The following is a 15,715-nucleotide window of genomic DNA, read 5'->3' as shown; positions in this document are numbered from 1 at the left end:
TGGGCCTGGGACCAACCCTTCAGGCTGCACAAATGACTAACTCACTCTGAATGCAGTACAACAAAAGTCATGACAGCAGACCTGTCATTTTCAGAAATGATACCAAAGTATATTTTGCAGAGTTTCACAACTTCTACCCCTGAAGGCTCAGGCACATGGGGCTTCTGAACAGACTGCAGAAGGGCGATTTCTTCGCCTTTTTCATTATGACACGTTCAATGATTTAAAATTCCGTCAGTAAAACCAGTCACTCCCTAAATGCTCCACAGAGATGTTCACAGTTTACCTTTCTCAGGGGTAGCTTCTAGGGAGGAGGATTCTGAGCCAGATTCAGCAGCAGTGTTGTCCTTGCTGGCATCTATACTGGATTCATTAGATTTTGGTGGACTCTGCAGGGGATAAGGGACACATGAGATGAGATCATTGGAAAGAAGAAAGCTAGGGTGAGGATGATAGCCACTTAAGATCTACAGATCTTATCCCTGGACTCAACCTGTCCATGTACATCCCACCCCAGAAGCTGCACATTGTATTTCCTGTGGGAAGCAGGGGTCAAGAGCTGTTATGATGCCAGAGGCATCAAGAGGCCAGAAGGTTAGGCACTTTGGTTTAAGCATTGTCTTTGTTCTGGTCTCTCCTTTACTTTTTTCCTAAACTCCTTGGATTTAATGCAAACATCCTTATTAGTCAGCAGTACTAAGACTCTTAAAAGACTGATTTTGATGGAAAGAAAAGGTAAGTTATTTAGTATAGATCTCTGTGCCAGACTCTCGTTGGAAATAAGGTTACAATCTAAGTTGCAGAATATCAGATTTAAGCTCTTGTTACAGAATCACAGAATCTGAGAGTTGGAAGGGCCCTCAACAGCATTCTAGTTCAACTAATTCCTGGAAAGAATACCCACTATGACAAATCCCCACTATGACAAACCCAATGAGTGTTTGTCTAGCCTCTGCTGAAAGACCTCCCCTGAGGGCTGCCTCCAGGCAGCCCATGCCACTTCTGGAAAAGTAATTGTTAGAACATTTTTCCAGACATTAAGCCTAACTATGCCTCTTTGCAATTTCCACCCACTGCTCCTAATTCTGCCCTCCAAGGCCAAACAGAATAAATCTCATCTTTTTTTCCCCCCAGATGATGACACTTTTAATACTTGAACACAGCCTACTACAACTCATCCCTGAATCTTTTCTACTCCAGTCAATCCTCCTACGAGTTCTAGGCCATTTAGAATTCTGACTTCTTCTGTATGCATTCCAACTTACCAATCTACTTCTTAATGTGTGGCTTCTAGGACTGAACACAAGACTACTACATGGGGTGTGACGGGTGCAGAGTACTGATAAAACTATTACCTCTTTATTGTTAGAATCCCTTAAAGCAACCTGAGATCATTATAGATTTTTTTTAGCAGTAACAGAATATTGTAGATGAATACTGAATTTGCAGTCCACTGCAATTTCAGACTTTTTAGACAATTTTTTCAGACAATTTAAAATCTAATCGTGCTTCCCCCATCCTGTATTCATGAAATATTTTTTAACCCAAATCTAAGACTTTACATTTATCCCAACTGAATTTCATCTCTCTTGGTTCAATCTAACATTTTATCCTGTCCAGATTTTTTTGGATTCTGACTCTATTTTCTAGTTTCTCAGCTATTCCAAACTATCCTTTTACATTAATCTAGCCCACAGCTCTCTAACTTTTCCACAAGAATGGTGTGAGAGACTTTAGCAAGTATCTTCTGCTAAAATGGAGAAAAACTACCCTTACAGTATTCCTCATCTACTAGTTTAATATCCCTGACAAAAAAGAAAACAAGGTTAATCTAACATGACCTATTCTTGATGAAGCCATGTGCCCTGTGATCATGTTTCCTTTTCTAGACATTCACCAACCATCCCTTTAATGAACTGCTCTGGAACTAAAGTTATGCTTGGGAGACTAAAATTTCCAAACTCTTTTTCCTTTTCTTTGACAACTGGGCCCCCTTTTCCAATATTTTGGTTCTTCTCCTGTTTTCCTGATATTATACCTGCCTCGGCTCAGCCATTTCATTCACTAGTTCTTTCAATATTCAAAAAATGTCACTCAGCTAGGCCAGGTGACTTCATTTCTTTAATGACGATCATTAATTACTCAGGAGAAACAAAGAGCTCTCAAACCACTGCCCAGTGAGAAGAGATTGATAAGCTGACTCAGAAAGATTCCAAAAAATGGTGGCCATTCACATGTACCTCAGTCCTGACAATGAGAATTCTATATTCTGAAGTCACAAGTCACAAGTCTAAACTTTAGAGGCCATTTTTTTCCCCCACCTTACTCTCTGTTCCCCTGTCCTACTCATGAGAGATAAGATTTTCCTTTTAATAACTTGAGACTTTATATATTTGATCTAATAAGATACTCAACAAAGCATCAGAGCACCATGAAATGCTAAGGCTAGAAAGACCTCACAGGTCATCTAGTATAACTTCCTAATTTTATAGGGAAAGAAAACAAGACTTAGGTTGAAGGAAAAACTTTCCAAAACACACAAGAGTAGTCATGATGTTTCATACAATGATCATTCTACTATGCCACTGTGCCCCATTAATACCATATGTTTGTAATACCAAATGGAGGGAAACTGTCAAAGAATAATTTTCTCCATATCATAAAAGTCTCTCTTGCTGTGCCTGGCTTTCCCAGGAAAAGATCTGTCACCTGTAACAACAATAGTACTTTAACATTTTAGAGAATGCTAGTATTACTCTCTCCATTTTCGGGGGAATGGGCAAGACGAAGCTAACCTTCACAAAAGTGAAGTAGCAATAAGTGACAAGGTGAGATAGTGAGGGTATTTGCTCAAGGTTATACATCAAAGCAAATGTCAGAAATGGGATTTGAATTCAAGTTTTCAAGTCCAGCATTCTGTCCACTATACCATGTCCAACTTTATAGAAATGAATGGTACAGTACCATCAGATATGAATCAGGAAAATACAAAATCTTTGCCTAAAATTTATCAAAGTCAGGTTCAATGGGAGGAGAGGGAAGGGGGTGGGGAGGGACATGGGCAGTGACAAGAATGATGAGAAAGAAGTAACTCACCAACACTCTTTCACTCATGTTCTGTCCAAACACAAATTTGCTGCTGGAGGCATCAGCATTATTTGTTGAGTTCTCTAAACTGAAGAGAAAGGCTATTATTAATAGGGCTACATGAAATACTGTATTATTAATCTGATGCATCCTCAAAGAACATGTGAGCATGGAAGAGTCCACACATGAAAGCTGACATTAATAGACTGCTTAGGATTACAAAGTGCATAACATAAAATACCTCATTTGTTCTTATCAACAATCTTGCAAGGTAGGTATAAGATGCATTATTATTTCCATTTTACAGATGAGGAAACAGGCTCAGAGAGGTTACAACACTGTCAGAGGTAAGATTCAAACCCAGTTCCAGTGTCCTTTCCTCTACGCCATACAGTCCCTCACCCCCATGCCATCTGTTGGCCTTGGAGCCTATAAACTATGGGCAACACCTTCCACCCTAGCTCTTGGCATGTATCTAGGAGACTCCTATTTCTCATTTAGTCTTTATTCAGTCCAGCAAGCATTTACTGCGTACTTACTTTGGGGAAAGCACTCTTCACAAAGCACTCTACTGGGGATTATAATAACAACAATGACAGCTAACATTTATTTAACACTTTAAAGTACCCTCTGGTGGCCTGTGCTGCGGAGGGCGAGGGTCACTCAGCTGGGGCCGTGCTGAGCTTTACAGACTGCTCACTTGCCTAGAGGGGTAGTCTGCAGAGGACAGCTACTCCTGCTGCTACTGCTTTAGGACCTTGAGCCCCTTCCCACCCCAGTGAGACAGACCTTTCTTGCCAGGCTGTTAAGCTGCTTCTCTGCTCCTAGACCAATTCTGAGGTGGTTTTCTAGTTGTTTGGAAGGGAATTTGGGAGGGCATCAGAGGGTTCCTTCCTCACTCTGCCATCTTGGCACTGAAAGTTCTGACCTCTAATGAGATGAAGAACCTGAGGCCAAGAGAAGTTAAGTGACTTGCCTAGGGTGATAAAACTAGTGTCAGAAGCAGGACTGGAACTCAGTTCTTCTTGCCTCCAAGACCAACTAGCTATGTACTATGCCACCTGTCTTAAAGACAGAAAACAATCCCTATTCTCAAAGAGCTTCCACCCTATTTGGAGAATACAACACGTATACATATAAGTCAACATAGAACAAATTCAAAATAATGGGGGTTAGGGTACAAAAGGTCTGTAGGAATCAAGAAAGGTCTCTTAGAGATGGCTCTGGAGCTAAGGCTGGAAGGGAACTGGGGATCCCCAACAAGTAAAGGTAAGGAGGAACAACATTCCAGGCACAGTGCATGCAGAGGTGGAAGATGAGATGGTATGGATAGGGACTAGAAAGGAGAGTTTGTTTCAGAATAAGAGTACACAAGCAGGAGTAATATGAAATGAGTCTGGAAAGAAATGTGGAGGTCTTTAAATATCAAACTTAAGAGTTTCAATTCTAAGGACCCATAAAATCTTCTTAAGCAGGAGAGTGTCAAGGTCAAAGCTGTGCTTCAAGAATTATCAATTTGGGAACTGTAAGGGATGGATTAGAGAGGGCAGAGACAAGAAGCATGGAAAATGATCAGGAGGCAGAGGACAATGGTTTTTAACTAGGGTGGTTGCCATGTGAGTAAAAAAGAGATAGATGTGAGAAATGTTAGGGAGGTAGAATTAATAAGACTTGGATATGAAAATTGAGTAAGAGTAAAAAAAATCCAGGGTAACTCAGCCTAAGTGAACTTGAGTGACTTGAAGGATGATGGTGGTGTCCTCAATAGAAATATGAAAAACTTAGGATTCTGTGGTAGATAACAAGCTCTACTTTGGACCCACTGAATGTGAGATGCTTATAGAATATCCAGGTAGAGATGTCCAGCAAGCAAATGATGATGTGGAGTCCCAAGTTCAAAACAGTTCACAATAGATGGATATGGAGATTTTAAAGTCATGTGCATAAAGATGACAACTAAATATTTGAGGTTTCTCTCTTCACAGAGCAAAAAACATAAAGCTGCCAGTCTCTGTCCAAACATTTCTCCTGGGTCTTGAAAAGAGGGATCTTAAAATGCGTAAGTGGGGAAGGAGTGAATTCAATGTATCAACAGCCAACATAAAGGCAAGAAGACCAGATATGGACTGTGACATGTGAACAACAGACAAGAAGATCACTTTGGATTGAGTAGAGTATGTGAAGGGAATAATATATAATAAAGATGGCAAGGTTGTAAAGGACTTTAAATGCCAAATAGAGGTGTTTGTAGTTGATCCTAAGTGGCAACAGGGAACCACAAGAATTCACTGAGCAGGAGAGTAACCTCCTGAAAGTTGTGAATTAAGAATATCACTTGGTAAGGTACTTTCTTTACTAGTATAGTTCAAAACCCCTTCAGAACTTAGCACACAGTCTTCATGAGTTGTCATCATATCAGTGATTAACATCTCTCTGTACTTAGTTCTGTACCAGTTGTCCCTGACTCTTTTTTGATTTCATTACTATCTGCTGCGATCTAATCAAAGCTTATATTTTAATGGCACACCCCTTCAAGAGTCTAGGTTCATCTCTAACCCATACTGAAGTGCTGTAGTAGGGCTTTAGATGTTTAAGAGTAAAAGTCAGACCCCTCACTGAACTGGCAATAAGATTTTTTTCTCCTCTTAGAGTTCACATAGCAGTTCATTTTCTATCTCTCTGATCCACCTGGCAGTTATTATTTCATGTATGTGTCACAGAACATAGATTTGTAGGTGAAAGGAACTTTAGAAGGCATCTTAGTCCAAACTCTTCATTTTAAAAATGAAGAAACTGAGACCCAGAGAGGTAAAGTCACTTGGATCAGGTCCTCTGACTACACTGCATCCTCTATTCCCTTCATAGATGGAGTCAATGGTACTGAAGCTATAACAGACTTTCCATATTAAATCAGAAGACCTGGGTTCATATCTTGCATCTGCCACTTAATACCTGGGTACTTTGGGGAAATATCTTCATTTCTCTAGGACTCACTTTTCTCAGCAATAAAATAAAGGAGCAGGACTAGATGAGAGGTGTCAAATCTGTGGCCTTGAAGCTATAAAACTCCAGAGTACAAATGTGATCAAAATGTAATTGGGAAATGTTTAATAAAATAAATAATAATTTAAAAATTACAGAGATAATGTTAATTTGCAGCTTTCTAAGTCTATTTCTATTTAAGTTTGAAACCACCAGACTAGGTAATCTCTAAAGTTCCATCTAGCTTTGAACAAGGAGTAACAGGTTCAAATCTATACCCAGAACAGACGGTTCTAGCAGGGGAATACAGGATGGGACCTGAGGGGCTGGGAAGGGGAGGAAGCAGGAGAGGCCTAGGGAGAAAGATAATGAGCCTGATTTTGGACACAGCTATGGGAATTTGGAAGTTTGAGGATGGAACTTTCAAAGTGAGATTGGCACTAGACACACAGAATTTAGGTGTTTATATAGAGGTGGTATTTAAGGGTGTGGGAATGAATGAGATTGACACAGGATTGAAAATAGGGATTTTAACATGCAGAAGTGAGGAAGGAGTGCATTCTAAGTACAGGGGACAGAGACATCAGATAAGGACTATCACATGAGAGCAATAGTCAAGGTTACTTTGGATAGAGTAGAGTACATGAAAGGGGAAAGAATACAAAGACAAGAGGAGAAGGCGGAAGACAGACCTTTGGGGAAGACCCTTTATCAAGAGGTAGAAAAGAAGATAGCAAGGCAGCAATGGGAATAGGAATGATTCAAGATAAAGAAGAACCAAGAGTGTGGTATTTCTGAAGCAGAAGGAAGATAAGAGGATCTAGGAAAAATGGGTATCAACTTGCAGGAATGTAAAAAAGAAAAAAAGAAAAAGGAAGAAGACTGAAAAAAGGACACTAGATTTGGTGATTAGATCATCTATGATTTTATCAAAAGCAGTTTCAGCAGAGTAGTGTTGGTAGAAGCCAGATTTCAATGGGTTGAGGAAAGACTAGGTGAAGTATAGGCACAGGGATAGACAACTTTTTCAATAAATTTAGCAGTGAAAGAAAGGAAAGAGTTGAGACAGAAGACTTAAAGGTAAGATTTAAAAAAAAAAAAAGGTTAGCATGACCGATGATGCTTGCAGGCAAATAGAAAGAAGCCAGTGGTGAAGGAGAGATGAAAACTTATCCAATTGAGGATGAGTCAGAAGATATGAAGCAATATTGTAGATTTCCAACCAGGTTCCCCATTTATAATAACTTGAGAGACCATGGCCTTCACCTCAAGGCTTAAGACATTTCCTTCAGAAAAGTACATAAAATTATTTTGTTTCCCAAATTTTAGGCTGCTTTTGAACAAAGGCCTCTGCAAAGAAACATACACTATACATTCCAATTTAATTTATTAATTAATTAAATATTTATTAAGTACCTACTACTCTGTACAAAATCCCACTCCAGGTCCTTGGAAAACAAAGAATATGACTTAGGACTAGTCCCAGTTCCACTACTAACTATCTGTATTGTCCTTGAACAATCTCTTCATACCTGTTTCCTCATCTACCTCTGTAAAATAAGGGAACTGGACTATCAGCGCTTCCTAAACTGCTACAAACCACAGTTTAATAAGTACTGAAGGGGTTGAGAGTGGAAAAAGTTTAAGAAGCCCTAGACTAGATGATCTCTAAAGGTCCTAAAAGCTCTAAGGTTCTGTGATTCTTTGTATACAGAATTTATCCAGGAAAAAACCAGGGTAATTTTACAGTTTCTTGTGATCCCAGAATTGGTCAATGTAAAATGCATAGGCAGTCTATCAAACTGTTCTAGTAGATCAGTCTATGAGGGGAAATAAAGACATGCACCCCAAAACTAACCCAATTAAAGTGTGCCAGTGCATCAAAAAAGGAGAGATAAAATATTATGAGAGTTCAGGAGGGAGTAATGGCTTCTGAGTTGTGAAACTACCAAATAAAACATAGACATGTTAATATGTGGTTTTCTAAGTCTATGAATGGTTTAGTGTCCCCAGTTTCTATTTGAGTTTGACATTCCCGGTGTAGAGCCCTTGAAGGAGAAGGAAGCTCCACAGTGATAACAGGATTATTGATTCAGAGCTAGAAAGACCTTAGATGCCCCCTGGTCATTTTACACATAAGGAAGACTGAGGCCCACAGCAGTTAAGTGACTTGCCAAGGTTATGATATCACAGCCTTTCTTTACTGCACCCCAGCCTCAATATTATTGCTCTCTACTATTTACTTTTCTATTTACATGCTGTATCCCCCAGGAGAAAATAAATTCCTTAATGGAAGGGGCTGTTTTTCTAATTCTGTCTTTGTCTCCTTTGGGCTAGTGTAGGGTAGTGTAGTGTAAATACCCAGCAGGTATTTAACAAGTTTTTGTTGACTGAATTGAATTATAGTGGTCACCGTGATCAACATCAGAACCCAAGTTAAAAAGCAGCAGCCCTGCCCTGCCTTCCTAGTCAAGTGTTAGTCACACAGCATCTCCGACCAAATCATGGATCTTTGGAGACTGACTAGCAGTACAACCTCATGTCACAGATGAGAAGGTGCAAACAAGAGAGATGAACAGCCTTGCTCTGGGGCAAGAGCTGGTTTGCATAGTCTCCCAACTTGAGTTCAGTGCACTATACTATGCTATACAGAGGTATCTCTGTTGGTTAATATTATTTCCCCACTTCAAAACTTTGCTAATTATTGCTAATAAAACACAGTTTATCCGCAGGTATAAGAGCATCAGCAGACACATCAGCTGCTCACCTGGAGCTGATATACTGTAGGAAATAGTTTGTTGCAGATGGCGTTTCAGAGCTCGGATGCCCTGCATTCTGCAGGTCAATTGTTTCGGCATTTTCATGTCCTAGCTGAGAAACAAAAAAGTACACATTTCAGGCTGAGTGAATTATGTAGCCCCCAGATACCAGAGTTCACCCCCTCTCTCTTCCAAAAAACAAACAAAACCCAGAAAAAAAAGCAAACCAATCCAAACCCTTCGTTCTTTGGCCCCCAATTATCATTATACTATACAAACCCTGGGAAGTGAGTCTCTTAATTTAAATCATGGGGGTGGGGAGTAGGGAAGGGTGGACTTTATCATTTCTATTCCATATATCTTTTCCCCTTAAATAAAAAGATGTGACAAAGTACAGGAGGTATAACACCTCAAAAGATTTGAGCTTGTAAGAAAGTTACAATTAAACTGGGATATAGATTTTCATTTTCAGCTTTCACAACAAAAATAGGATGACAGCAGTGACCTTTACTTCCAATTCTTATCTTCATGGAGCTAAAAATACATCAGCCATGTTTAGTTTTTTGGTTTCTTTTTTAATCCCAATGCAACCTTACAAACTTCCTGAATTGATGATGGAAGTAGGGCTCCCCATCAAATGTTCAGGTGACAGTGGAAAAGACAAGTTCAAGGCTTTCTTCCCATTTTCAATTCAGACAATACTTGTACCATCACCATAAGCTGGGTGTACTAACACCCCCAACCTCATCTGTCTCTGTGCCAAGAACAGCCCAAGAGGAATCAATTATCGTGGCTTGAAGCCACAGCAACAAATACATGTACTTTCAAAGTCACAGATGGAATAGGATCAAAGTGATAACAAATCGTGCCATTCTTCATACATCTAACCTGCCACCACTGTTGTTTTGCCTCCTTTTGAGAAAAATATTTCTGAAAAAATGCTTGTTTGGCCCACAAATTGTCAGCAAATCCACAGAATCCATTTTCCCATTAAAGGGGAAGGGATACAATATTCTGACACAGTCTACAATGTACTTTTGTCATCTCATAATTTCCCCTACAGCTAGAATGTTCAACTACAGTAAACAAAACCTTAGGAAGGGAATCCCTTTGCCTGTCTCAGTGAGAAGGAAGCAATGTTAGCATTTCTCTTTCCTTCTCTAAAAGCCAATGCTGCAGTGGCCTACCTGGACACCAAGACTCACGTTCCCAGCTCCTACCCCCACCTACCTCATTTTACAGAAAAGGTGGCCATGATAATAGAATAGTCTCCTAGAGGACACTGAGTCAGGTGGATTCAAAGGGGCTGAAAGTAAAGGTTTAGTGCCCCTCAGGCTTAACAAAATACACTGTGGAAAGAACAGAGACCCAACTTGAATAACAAAGTCTGTTCCCAGAGCACCCAAACAGGAAGATGTAAGTAAAGGAAAGGACTATAATATGATTCCCATGATCACCTGAATGAAAAGATGGGGCGCAAAAGAAATTTCATGATTAACAACTATCTCCCCTGTTGTTGAATTTTGAGTAAAGGAATAATTTCATTAGTTTAGTGCATCATGCAAGTGCCATTGCTCTGATTAGATACCTTAACTCTGTCCCTCAAGTTTTGCCCAAATACAAATGCTTGCTGTGCAATTTGCTTTTTTCTCTCACAGGTCTCATCCTCGGAAGTATTGCTAGACTCACTTTTCTGGGGCTCTTTCTCCTAAAAAAAGGAAGTGACATTTAGCAGAGACAAACGAGATTAGCAACATGTTTGAACACCATCTCACTTAAGCTGCATTTTTTTTTCGATCACACAGGCATGTGGGGCAGCTGTGGTCACAGCCCATTTCCAAAGGTCCCTGAAACAGCATCCCGATGGGGAGGAGGGGAGAGGAGGGGTAGTTTGGTGAGTCCCTTGTATGCCGCAGGACACAAAGAAAGTTAACAGGATTTCAGAATCCCCAAGAGCCACAGTGTTCTGTCTACTCCTGCTGCACTTGTCTGCCCTGGTCAGAATACCTCTGGAGTACTTAATTACCGGTACCACATTTTAGGAAGGACTTGGATGAACTGGTGCACTTCCAGAGGTAGGGGATCAATAGTGGCTAGGAGATGGGAGTTCATCACAAATAATAAATGGCTTAATGAACTGAGGCAGAATTAACCTGGAGAAGAGAAGATATGAGAGGATATAAGAGCTAAGTATTCTGAAACATTGTAATATTGAAGATTCAGGCTTGTTGCTTGGCCTCAAAGGGCAGAACTAAGAACACTGGGTTGAAATTGCACAGAAGTAAATTTAGGTTCAATATAAGGAAAAACTCAATAATCAGAGCTACCCAAGAGTAGAATGGAGTGTTTTGGTAGGCACTAAGTCTCACTCACTAGAGGGTGGAAGTACAGGCTGGATTATACTTCTCAAGGTGGTGGTGGTGGGGGGAATTCCTGTTCAGGTATGGGAGTTGAACCAAATGGTCTCCATGAGATCCTGGCAACCTCTGAAATTCTATCTCAGTTGCTTCATTAACTGGAAAGGCAGAAAAGAGACTCTGCTGTACTCTGATCTTACTGGTGAGCTACTTATGACAAATAAGAAATACTTACTTGAAATAAGATGCAAGCTTATAAGCAGACTTAGATATTTTATATTTAAATTATGGTAATGGCTGACTCAAAAATTGCAAATTTAAAAAGGAGACAGATACCAGGACTGCAACTATGCAAGATGCCCATGTTAACATGAACAAGTGGCTATGGACCTGAAATGCTAGGTGTCAGGCCACCTGCCACACTGTGATTTCTATACACCAACAATATCCTGCCTTCTTCATTCTTGGCCTTAGTGGTTACTTACTATGTTCTGCAGAGGCCCAACCTAGGAATATAAAAACCCCTTTCCTTACATTATATGCGTGTTTGTGTATGTGTGCGTATGCATGTGTGTATATACAAACACACATTAACGGCAACAATGCAGAAGCAGCAAAATATAGTGGAAAGTAAAGTGCTGCCTGCCAAACACCACACTGCTGCAGTCAGTAGCAAAAATAAAAGATTTGGGCCCAAAGTCTTAACACTGTATCACCTATGTAGGTAACAAATTAAACTCTCTGGTTACTTTTTAGAACTTAATGAAAAGCACATCAGATGGAAGAAAAATTATGTACACCAGTCCTTAACTTAAGTACAGAAAAAGGAAAACAGATTTTACCCAGGTACTAAGATGTAAATATTTATCACATTAGTACATTGCCACCTATTTGCTTTTGTTAGGCTAAACATGGGCAGCGACCAGTTCTGAGGAATTAACTGCAAATGATGAGGTCCTCTAGGTGTTTCTGTTTGTGAATGATGATGTGCCAATTACAGGGAGCCCTAGAGCACTATTGGGGCCTTTCTGTGAGCGCCATAGTCACAAATAACAGTTGGCCAAGCAATCCACAAGGAAAAACACATGGATGAAGAGTAGGCTATGCAACCAGATGGGGAGATTTTTTTAGTCCCTCAGTCAACAAAACGTAGTTATTGGACAGAAGCTAGTCACATGGTGAGCTGGTTTAGAAAAGATGAAAAGAAAAGGCTCGATTTCATTTGGGAAATTGCCCTGTTTCCATGATCCTGAATTGTTACCTGATGTAAAACTCTTCTTCTTAAAATCAAAATAAATCCTGTAATGTTACATAGCTAGAAATCATAGATTATGGTCTCAGAAAAATCAAAACTGCAAGTGACTTAAAAGACTAAAGGTAAACAGGCATCAGTCTATTGACAATAATGATTTGTCAACAAGCAGTAGCACAAAAAATATAAGTCAGTCATGTTATAGGAGGGGTAACAAATGATCACTTTGTGCATTGCACTGGAATATTAAAAAGTCCAGAGAAAGGCCGCTAGCACTTTGGAGAAAGATCTCCAGATTTACAGAAGGGCATAAGGAAGAACTGAAGATAAGAAAGTGTAGATAAACTGAAATCTGGACCTGTGGATACCACCATATATCCACTGAGGAACTGTAGAGAAAAGAAGGAGGAAGGATACCAAAATAAAAAAATAACATCTTATCTCCATGTTAACCACTGGTCTCAATCTCTTCTTCTTTACTCAATTTTCAGATGAAACACTGCTGGCTTATTTTCCATACCTTTCTCTTTGTCCCCATCTACCTTTTAAAGGCTGCACAGACAATTAGAAGGAATGGGAAACAGCAAAAGACCCATACAAAGGAACTAACTGGACATAACTTTTCTGGTGGCAGCTACCACATATGTAATTTTAATAAACAGGAGACAAAATGAAGTCTCAGAAAACTAGCTGGTAGAAGATTCATTGCACAAAACAGAGTATTTCCATGTCTTCCTTTTTTTTTAAGAGTGGTATGTTAAATCACAAATAGGATTACTCTCTAGAAAACCAAGTCCAGCCTTTCCCAGCGTTGTACACTTATTTTCCCTCTCTTCTTGAAAAGTTTTCAAATCTTCACAGAATAACATTTGTTGGATTTGTTCCATTTACATTCTCTACCACTTTTTACTACATTGCAAGTACAGAGGCAAGCAGTGTGGTACAGCAGAGAGCACAGGTTTGGAAGTGAGAGGCCTATGGGATGTATGCCCCCTCCTCACTTCCTAGTTAAGTCCTTCTCTATGGGATTCAATCTTCCTCTGTAAAACTTGAGGGAGAAGGAAGTTAGGGAAGACTGGACAGACTGGATGACCACTAAAGTTTCTTACAGCTCTAAATCCTATGAAATCCACACAATAAAGTATGTGGACTGTCAACTTTGCATCAACATGATCCTGAAAAGTGTTGTAATCTCCACTTCAGAGACCAAGCCCAGGCAGCACAGTTTGAAAAAAATAATTACCTGGGTTCACAGAGTCAGATCAATAGCAACGTGGAATACAGAAATCAGCTACTGTGATTGTTAACTAAACCCAGTGTCTGGCATACACTCAACTTGACATGTAAGCTTTACCTAATGCTAAAAGTATTCAGCATAAGATACTGCTTTTTTGCAAGATGGCAGAGGGAAAGCATTGACTGTCTTGAACTCTTTTCCAAAGCCCTCCAAATACCTAAAAAAATGGCTCTAAACAAATTCTAAAGCAGCAGAACCCACAAAAAGACAGAGTGAAACAAATGTCCAGCCAAAGACAGCCTGGATGGTTGAACGGAAAGGTATATCATGCTGGGCGGGGAGAGGAGCACAGTTTGGTGCGCAGGCCACAGCGACCCTGGAGCATGCCTCAGAGGACTGAATTGTGGGCAGCTGTGGCGGTTTCCAGACTTCCCCTGAACGCCAAAGACAACTTAGAAGGTCAGTGGGAAAAGTCTGTGGCTGCGGTGAGAGAGGAGCTAGGTCTCAGCCACAAGTCTTGAGCACGGCCTGGGGCCGCGGCTTTTTCTTGAGCTTCAGGCCCACAGACTGAGGGGGAATAGAGTAGCTGATCAGAGGGGGACTTTAGGGATCTCTTTGCCAATGTTGAGGCAGGAATCTCTTGCTTTACTGATGCTTGGATCTGGGTCACAGTTCTGAGAGGCGGTCCTGGGGCGAGAAGGAACGCTGGTGCGGTGGAGCCTGTTGTGGTGATGGAGAGAGAACACCTCACCCCTTACCTTATCATACCACCTTGGAAGAACTGAAAATTTACAGGTCCCTCAAAGTACCTTTGAAAACATCTGGACAAACGCCTGAAGCTCGGGACAGTACACTCTTCACATTGGAAGCAGACTTTTACCTTAACAAAGAGCTTAAAACTCAAGTAATTGGCCAGATCATGAGTAAGCAACGCAGAAAGAGTCAGACTATATTATCTTGCTTTGGTGACAAAGAAGATCAAAACATGCAAACAGAAGAAGACAACAAAGCCAAAGCTCCTACATCCAAAGCCTCCAAGAAAAATATGAATCAGTCCCAGGCCTTGGAGGAGCTCAAAACGGATTCTGAGAAGCAAGTAAGAGAAGTAGAGGAAAAACTGAGAGTGATGCAAGAAAATCATGAAAAACAAGTCAACAGCTTGCTAAAGGAGACCCAAAAAAATACTGAAGAAAATAACACCTTAAAAAATAGCCTAACCCAAATGGCAAAAGAGGTCCAAAAAGCCAATGAGGAGAAGAATGCCCTAAAGAGCAAATCTGGACAAAGGGAAATGGAAGTCCAAAAGATTACTGAAGAAAATACTTCCTTAAAAATTAGAATAGAGCAACTGGAAGCTAGTGACTTTATGAGAAATCAAGACACTGTAAAACAAATCCAAAAGAAAGAAATTGCTTTTTTAAAATGTCATATTTTTTTTTTTAATTCAAATCCATAATGTATGCTTTGGGAACTACAATATGAAGTTCTTTGCCCATCCTCTGGGCTGAAATGGTCAACCTGTCTGTGAGGTACCAGCACACATTTGAATGGCTGAAATGACTCCACACAAAGGAGCTAGGGGAACTCATGGGATATCACGGTCCCAGGGTACCTTGATCATACCAAGCACATGTAAGACTGTGCACAATTCTGAATGTTACATCCTAAATGAGGGAATAATGGAGCAGGAAGATGGGACAGGACAGACATGACAAAGAGTTTTATATAAGGGGGATATAAAAGAGGGCAAAGAGTTGGGGTGGGGGAGGAGAAGCCTGGGGAGACTGAATGAGGGACCCTAAAAGGAAGTTTCGGGATGGGGAAGGGAAAGAGAGAGAGAGAGAAGTGGGGGAAGAAGTCCATAAGAAAAAGATTAGGGTGGTTAGGGATTTGTAAGCTATCTTAAATGAGAAAAGATGAAAGGCCTGAGAGTATTTAGCTTAACAAAAAGAAAAAAAACTAAGGCAAACAAGATAGAGGTCTTCAAATACCTAAGGCAGTCACATAGAAGAGAAAGATTTCTTCTCCATAGCTCCAAGTT

General features: G+C 40.3%; 1 protein-coding gene across 11 annotated transcripts in view; it reads right to left on the bottom strand.

The window, feature by feature from the left end:
- Positions 1 to 15,715, bottom strand: part of RANBP3 (RAN binding protein 3) — an 85,308-nt gene that overhangs the window by 12,910 nt on the left and 56,683 nt on the right. For all 11 annotated transcript variants that reach the window (XM_027851214.1, XM_027851215.1, XM_027851217.1 and 8 more), the window contains 4 exons: positions 10,417 to 10,536; positions 8,837 to 8,940; positions 3,097 to 3,175; positions 287 to 389 (listed from right to left, as the gene is read on the bottom strand). In XM_027851214.1, coding sequence (XP_027707015.1) covers positions 287 to 389; positions 3,097 to 3,175; positions 8,837 to 8,940; positions 10,417 to 10,536 — 406 coding nt within the window. The remainder of the gene's footprint in view (positions 1 to 286; positions 390 to 3,096; positions 3,176 to 8,836; positions 8,941 to 10,416; positions 10,537 to 15,715) is intronic.

This window comes from Vombatus ursinus, unplaced genomic scaffold (assembly GCF_900497805.2).
Source record: "Vombatus ursinus unplaced genomic scaffold, bare-nosed wombat genome assembly UNPS02009173.1, whole genome shotgun sequence".
Taxonomy (NCBI): Eukaryota; Metazoa; Chordata; class Mammalia; order Diprotodontia; family Vombatidae; genus Vombatus; species Vombatus ursinus.
The sequence above is the reverse complement of the archived record's forward strand: the minus strand, read 5'-3'. Positions and strand labels throughout refer to the sequence as shown.